This window comes from Chlorocebus sabaeus, chromosome 15 (assembly GCF_047675955.1).
Source record: "Chlorocebus sabaeus isolate Y175 chromosome 15, mChlSab1.0.hap1, whole genome shotgun sequence".
NCBI classification, from domain to species: domain Eukaryota; kingdom Metazoa; phylum Chordata; class Mammalia; order Primates; family Cercopithecidae; genus Chlorocebus; species Chlorocebus sabaeus.
Window position 1 is genome coordinate 19824308 of NC_132918.1, and position 8526 is coordinate 19832833.

Genomic DNA, 8526 nt, shown 5'->3' on the forward strand with positions numbered 1-8526 from the left:
ATCATAAGAAGTAACCCGATTAGACCATTCACTTTGCAAAATTATCTGTAAGGGAAGCAGTACTTAGAATACTTATTATGGATGTCATTTGCCTGAAGAGTTGGTCAGTATAAATAAAGGCTGGTAAATAATGTTTTTTTAAATACCTCTGGCATGAAAGTTGTCATAAATCCTGGAATAAAGACTTTTTTCCCCATATACTACCAGGGCTAAGAATGTTGCCTTTTAGTCCTGTTTAGAATTGTCTTTCGGATTTGCTGATAAACCCTCTTATGTCTGTATGACTTATACAATCAGATGTTGGCTGATGCATTCAGATCCCTGTGCTGTGAATATTTATTTATTTATTTGCTTTCTCAATTAAATGAATGGTTTTGGTGACAAACCACTGGTGTTAACACAAACAGCTAAGCTGATCATTTAGGAAAAGCTCAACATTAAAGGATTCTAAGTCTATTGTTAGGCTATGGCAGTAACTCCAATCTCATTCACAATTAACCACTCAATCATCACCTAATTCATAAGAAAAAAACTACCATAAATAAAAGTTCTTGACTGGGGGCAGTTGCTCATCCCTATAATCCCAGAAATTTGGGAGACCAAGGCAAGAGGATTGCTTGAGCCCAGGGGTTCAAGACCAGCCTGGGTAACATGGAGAGACTCCTCCACAAAAAATGCAAAAATTACCTGGGCCATGGTGGTGCATGCCTGTGGTCCCAGCTACTTTTGAGGCTGAGGTGGGAGGTGGGAGGATTGCTTGAGCCTAGGAGGTGGAGGTTGCAGTGAGCGCCACTGCACTCCAGCCTGGGTGATAGAGTGAGACCCTGTCTAAAAAAACAAAAACAAAAACAAAAACCACACATATGTTCTTTCTGCTGTTTGGAAGGAAGCTATTTCTATTTATTCAGTGTTTGGGGACCTAAATATATGTCTGAAAAGAAAATATTGCTGTACTACAGGATGGTGATTGAAGTCCTGAAAATATCAGGAAACTGTTCTCATTTGTTATTTGTCAAATTGTGCTAGTGCTTTCTGTAAACACTTGTAATCTCTGTTTTTGCAGGTGAAAGAAGACTGAAGCTGAGTTCTATTATCAAAGCAAAGTGCTGTACTGTATTTGAAATAACTCTAGCAAATACTGTGCTTCCTGCATAGAACCTGTTGGATTACTCACACAAATGTCAAAGAACAGGTTGACATTTTAGCAAGTGATCAACCTGGCCTATATAGTTTTTACACTTTGCAGGGTTCAGAGAGCAGTTGAATGTTGTTTTTAGCCTATGATCCAAAGCAGCTAATGACAGAGTCTACCTTAGAACATAAACAGGCTTCTGATTTATAACACAAGGCTAAACATTGCCTTGTAGATATTGTGTGATGTGTCCAGTTACATTAATGAAATAGCTTTGCAACAGTGTGAAGTCAAGACTTAGGCTTAAAACAGAGAATTTGAGGATTGAGATAAGTCCAGAGAAGCAGCAGGATGGAGTGCAGATGCAAGAGAAAGGCTATGTCAATGCCATATTATAAATATAGCTCACAGACAGCATATCCTAGTGTGTGTCTGAAGAGGCCTGTGCCCTTGAGGAAAGGGGAGATTATGACCTTGTCCGCCAATGTCATTTGCATAAATTCCTAGAGACCTTGGGGCAGTGAGTAGGAGATTGGTTGAGATGATCATTGTAGGAAAATTGAATAACTTAACGTATGGATATCTTACTGTTACAGGAAATGCTTAGGAAGTGAGGTACTCTGAATTTAGAATGTGATGGCCTAAGGGATTCGGAGTCAAGAAGCAGGACGTGGGATGAAGATACATCCGCTGTCAAGCTGGTCATTACGACAGGGAGAAATATCCTTCCACAGAGTGAGATTGGTGAGACTTCCAAGAGTTGAATGATGGTCCCACTGGACGAAACTCTTTGGGGTGAGTTTGCTTGTGTGGGAAAGACAGAACTCAGAGCCCTAATTTAGGCAAACTGCAAGATGGGTTCAGCAGGAGAAAGTGCCTGGAAAGGGGGAGGGACCAGGAGCCAAGTGGGTGACTATCTGCCAGGTGCTCTCCTGAGGGTACGCATCTTCCCTTGTGGTGTGACTAGAAAGAGGGAGTCCAAAGCATGGTCCCTTCTCCTCCACCTGACACACATCAATGCTTCCCTCTTTTCCTGTGAGCCGAGATAGAAGGTCTGGTCCAGAATGGACGACATGGGTGGAGGGGTGAGTCAGTATTGCTTTTCATTTTGGTGACTGGACTCAGTTTAAAAGATGGATGTCTTAGGGCCGTAGGTAGCATGGTTTTCCTAGCTTTGTTGTCACAGGTGATAGAAGCTGGACCATAAGTTAGGGTCACAGCTCCCTTGATTCTCCTTCTTTGTTCTCCTTCCTCTTTCACAACTCTCTCTCCTAGGTACTTTTAGTCAGGCTACAGATGGAATTTTGGGCATTTGCTCTAGAGAGAATTTTCCTGGGTAGCTTTTGTGTTAAACAGACTTCATTACACATTTTTCTTTGCTTGGGGCCTCTCTCTCCTGACACAGATGCACGGGTCCCTTGTAGCCCACAGCCCCCAGTGTCACACATTAGTGGCACAGGCTAGGTTTTGACATTGGTTTCATGTACCCAGTGAAGAGCACTTTCTCTAAGAACAGTTCAATGGCAGGACGTATATGGTTATGAGCAGGGAGGCCTCCAGTGCTGGAACATCCGTTGCTGATCCCCAGAAGGGAGACATACTCTCTTTTTGTGTTTCCAAAGGCATACTCTTAGGAGGCAGATAGAAAGATATACAGTTAAGAAGTAGGGTTTTTAGGTTCTGTTAACAGCTGCTTTATTACCTTTTCTGGAACTTTCTCACCCTTTCTGCAGTGAAATAGGATATTTCTCTATGTACGCCTGTGGGGGAAAAATTGTGTGGAAACCTAGCTATTCCCAAAAAAGGAGCACAAAAAGGACCTCTGAGATTGCTGAATACTTTTTAGATGACAAAGAACTTAGAATGTTGAGAAGGGACTTACAGGGAACGGGCTGATAAAAGCCTTGAGCGTCATCTAGTATTTACCCTTTTTTCCTCAAACTTGAGTTAGCTGAATGCACACACGCACACACACACACACATGAATATTGCTGCTTATGATAAATGCTCTAATCAACAAAATTTACTGGATCATAAGCTCTGCAAAGGTAGGGCCTGTGGTGTTCTCCTTTTATCCTTAGCCTGTAGCACCAGGCCTGGCACATAGATTCTTAGTAAATATCTACTGAGTGAATGAATTGTTGAACAGCTCGTACTGAAGAACTGATTCTGATAATCTGTGGAATACTTCAAAAGAGAATGAATACAATGCATATATTAAAAGAGGAGGCAGTCTGCAGCCACTGCCACCTCCGCCACCGCCAGCTATGCTGGTGAGCATCCCCAGGCAGCTCGTTGGAAGTTGTTTTCAACCATATCCAGCCCTTGCCAAATACATCCTATTTGTCACACATCCAATGTGAGGTCCCTTCAGCTATAAGGTGGGCACCATGGTGGAGAAGTTTGACGGTCTCTACTGCAGGGACCCTTTGCAGAGGAAAAAGTATGTGCACAAGGGTGACTACCACTGCTGCCTGAAATGCTTTGACAAGTTCTGTGCCAACATCTGCATGGAATACTGCAAGCCCATCTGTGTGGACTCCAAGGAGGTGCACTATAAAAACTGCTTCTGGCATGACCCCAGCTTCCACTGTGCCAAATGCCTTCACCCCTTGGCCAATGAGACCTTTGTGGCCAAGGACAACAAGATCCTGTGCAACAAGTTCGCCACTCAGGAGGACTCTCCCAAGTGTAAGGGATGCTTCAAGCCCTTTGTGGCAGGAGATCAAAAATGGAGTACAAGGGGACCATCTTGCACAAAGACTGTAGCAACTGCAGGCAAGTCATGGGGACTGGAAGCTTCTTCCCTAAAGGGAAGGACTTCTATTGTGTGACTTGCCATGAGACCAAGTTTGCTAAGTATTGCGTGAAGTGCAACAAGGCCATCATCGCATCTCGGGGAGTCACTTACCAGGATGAGCCCCGGCATGCTGAGTGCTTTGTGTGTGTTACCTGCTCTAAGAAGCCGGCTGGGCAGCGTTTCACTGCTGTGGAGGACCAGTAACACTGCGTGCATTGCTACAAGAACTTTGTGGCCAAGAAGTGGGCTGGATTCAAGCACTCCATCACTGGGTTTGGTAAAGGCTCCAGTGTGGTGGCCTATGAAGGACCATCCTGGCACTACTGCTGCTTCCACTGCAAAAAATGCTCCATGAATCTGGCCAACAAGCACTTTGTTTTCCACAAGGAGCAAGTATATTGCCCTGACTGTGCCAAAGAGTTGTAAACTGACAGGGGCTCCTGCCCTGTAAAATGGAATTTGAATTTTGTTCTTTGTGTCCTTACTCTCTGCCCTATACCATCAGTGGGGAAGAGTGGGCTTTCCCCTCCTTAAAGGTCTCCTTCTGTCTTTTCTCTCATTTGACGGTATTACTCAAATAAGGGCACACAGTGATCATATTAGGATTTAGCAAAAACCAACCCTGCAGCAAAGTGAATTTCTGTCCAGCTGCAACTAAAAACCGAAAACGTAGGCAGACTGACTCTTCTGCATGTTTCTCACAGAGCAGAAAAGTGCTAGTCATTTCGCCACTTAGTGATGTAAGCAAGAAGCATATGAAACAAAGCCCCCACTGAGATGCCTCTTGCGACTCAGCTGGGACATACCGTGTAGTCATGCGACATGCAAGAGTTGTAGTGGCTGCATCATCTCGCTGCTCATCCTCTTCTGTGAACAGGAAAAGAACTGACTGACGTGCATGGTTTAACTTCCTCATCAAAACTCTAACCTTCCTTCTGTTCTTTTGTGCTTTCAAATGACTAATATACACTTCCAGAAAATTAACATTTGAACTTAGCTGTAATTCTAAACTGACCTTTCCCTGTACAAATGTTTGATTTCCCCATGAGGCGTGTTTTCTGAGCGTTCCTACCATAAAGCATGGAACATGCAGGTGATTTGGGAAGTGTAGGCAGATCTGAGAAAACGAACCTGTTTCAGAGGAACATTGTCACAGCAAATACTTCTGGAAACTTAACAAAACTAACCCTGCCGTCCTTTTTATTGTTTTTAATTAGGAATATTTTTGTTTTAATTGATAGCAAAATAGTTTATAGGTTTGGAAACTTCCATGAAAATATTCTGTTTATTTTATTTTATTTTTATTTTTATTTTTTGAGATGGAGCCTCACTCTGTCGCCCAGGCTGCAGTACAGTGGCACATTCTCAGCTCACTGCAACCTTCACCTCCCAGGTTCAAGCAATTCTCCTGTCTCAGCCTCCTGAGTAGCTGGGACTACAGGGCCGTGCCACCACACCTGGCTAATTTTTGAATTTTTAATAGAGATGGGGTTTCAACATATTGGTCAGGCTGGTCTTGAACTCCTGACCTCAGGTGATCCATCCACCTAGGCCTCCCAAAATATTGGGATTACAGGTATGAGCCACCGTGCCTGGCCTGCATGAAAATATTTTAGCCCTTTCAGATGTTCCTGTAGTGTTGAAATTCATCCTACGGAAGTACTGCGAAACTCTACAGGCGGAGTTGAGCAGGTGCCAGGGCTCTCATCAACACGGATATGACATTACAGAGCAGTGGCGAGTTGAATCCCTTGTAACGCAGTTGTCTGCTCTTTGTTCATGTGTTGATGAGGACCACAAAGTCCCTTCTATTGCGATTCCTAGGAAATTTCCTCAAGAAGAAATGCGGATTTCCCCCTGCCACTTACCTGAAATACAGGATCACCTACTTACTGTACTCTACATTATTTTACGATGTAGTATAATGAGACAATATCAAAAGTAAGCATGTAACGACAATGTGTACTAACATTCTTGTAGGAGTGGTTAGAGAAGCTGATGCCTCATTTCTACATTCTGTCATTAGCTATTATCGTTTAATGTTTCAGTGTATCCTTATGGAAATAAAGCAGCACATGAATTTAAAAAAAGAGTCTAGGAACTACAGAATGATTAACTTACTTTTATACTGTAAAAAAGTTAGTATCCCCATGATGTTTCCCCAAAATAGTTTGAAAATGATTAGAAGACTTATGAATTATAGTGTGCGTCTCTCCTCTCTTACCACGGACTGAGAGCTAACATATCGATATACCTCATTTTACTGTGCTTTGCAGATATGGCATGTCTTACAAATGGAGGGTTTGTGGGAACCCTGAGTTGAGTAAATCTATTGGCACCATTTTCCCAATATCATATGCTCACTTTGTTAGCATGTTTTTAGCAATATTTAAAAATTAAGGTATGTATACTTTAAAAGAGATAATGCTATTGCACACTTAAACTACAGTATAGTATAAACGTAACTGTTATATGCACTGGGAAACCAGAAAATTCCTTGATTGCAGTGGTCTGGAACTGAACCTCAAATATCTGTGAGGTATGCCTGTATATTAAAAAGGGGAAGAAATTTTTTTTTTTTTTTACAGTAACCAGGTGTTTAATGCTTTTGTTTTGCTTGATGAGAATAACTTCTAGTGCTATGAAACAAATAGCTATTTAATTCAACAATCAGTTTAGTAAACTTTGTAACCCCAGCTAGCAAAATAAAGTCACCTATTAGGAAATGAGCCAAAGAGGAAGGTGAACTATTTTAGAAACGTAGTTTAAAATGTATATATAGTTTAAAAATCTAAAAGCATTCACATTTTTTCAAAATGGCATTCAATGATGGTCAAGTAAACCATTTCCTTTATTAGGGAGATGAGTTTCTCACACCTGCACAATGACATCCTGTGGCTATTATCAGACATATCGGAGACCTTGGACCTTGTGTTATGTAGAGGATTCCCTTTCCAGAGGATAGGCTGGATACGTACAGCAAATTGACTGCAACTCTCTATAAAACAGATCTTTCATATATCTGTAGTAAAATAACAGTGTACATATTTACCATAATGAGAAACTGCATTTGCTTGAACTATAATACATTTTTAGTATTAGTGGGCAGAGTAAAATATTCCATATATTTTAAATAACTAATGGAAATAATTTAATGGAATTAAAAAAATTCATGTATTTAAAAATATACTGTTGTTTTGTTTTGTTTTGTTTTTGAGACAGAGTCTTGCTGTGTTGCCCAGTCTGGGGTGCAGTGGCATGATCTTGGCTCACTGCAACCTCTGCCTCCCAGGTTCAAGTTATTCTCCTGCCTCAGCCTCCTGAGTAGCTGGGATTACAGACATGAGCCACCGTGCCCAGCCCTATACTGTTTTTTAAACATTGGTATCCACACTTACTCTATAACTCTTATAGCTATACGTTGGCTGTTTAGTAAACAGATTTTTAAAAATTTTTATTATGGAAAACCTCAAATACATACAAAAGTAGAGTGAACAGAATAGTGAAACTCATGTAGTCAAAACCCAGCTTCAATAAGTATCAACTTATGACTGAACTTATTTCACCCATAGTCCCAATGATCTACCTACACCCTACCTGCTCAATGGATTTTTGGAAGCAAATCCTTGTCATGATATTACTGGGAGAAACACTCTTTCTTGGGACTTTTTTGTTTCTACACATTTTGCTGGGTGGACCAAGAGACTGCAAGGCCCTAACTATTCTTTTACCAGAACCATTTCTCAAGGTTGATTATGCAGCTGGTAACCTTAAAAAATAGATAATCCTTCCTTCCACACCCATCATCACCCCCAAACAAAGAGCAGGCTTGCTTATTGCTTGCTATAAAATTTGTGGTTTCCCCAAGTTGTGTTCCTCAGCTGTGCAACAAACCCAGTGTATGGGCAGGTAGCCTCTGGGTCCCTCTGTATTGCTCATGTAGCACCTGGGGGCAAAAGGAACCAATACACTTATGCTGATGTTCATGCTCCTACTGTGTCACAAGTAATAAAGTTCTTTGTCTCTGACCCAAGAGGCTCATGTGTTTTGCCAGTCTCCATAAAATAATAACAGGCTAATTTATTAGGTTGGAGGCAGAATCAAATCTAATCCCAGACACAACAAATTTCAGTATATATTTTTTAAAAATAAGAAGTCTTTTAAAAAAGCCCACAATACTATCATATTTCAGTATATATTTTTAAAAAATAAGAAGTCTTTTTAAAAAGCCCACAATACTATATTTTAAACAACAGTAATTTTTAATATCATTGAATATCCCAAATTGTGTTCAGATTTCCCTGTTTCATTTGTGACAGTGTATTTGAAAAAGGATTTAAATAAGTTTCATGATTATATTGGGTGATTTGAATTCAAAAAATTTTATTTTAGTAAAATGTATTTAAAATTTGTAATTTTAACATACAAGTTGGTGGTATTAATTATATTCAAAATTTTGTACAACCATCACCACTATTTCCAAAACTTTTACATCTGGATGATTTGAATCTTAAGTTTATTTTTTGTTTTGAGACGGAGTGTCACTGTGTCGCCCAGGCTAGAGTGCAGTGGCGAGATCTCGGCTCACTGCAAT

At 40.8% G+C, this 8526-nt stretch overlaps 1 protein-coding gene across 1 annotated transcript; it reads left to right on the top strand.

Annotated features, from left to right (window-relative positions):
* Window positions 1-2782: 2782 nt before the first annotated feature.
* FHL1 (four and a half LIM domains 1) lies at window positions 2783-6022 on the top strand. Its single transcript, XM_073023471.1, is given in 2 exon segments — window positions 2783-3859; window positions 3862-6022. Coding segments are annotated over 2 exon segments (834 nt in total). The 5' UTR covers window positions 2783-3522; the 3' UTR covers window positions 4359-6022.
* Window positions 6023-8526: the final 2504 nt, after the last annotated feature.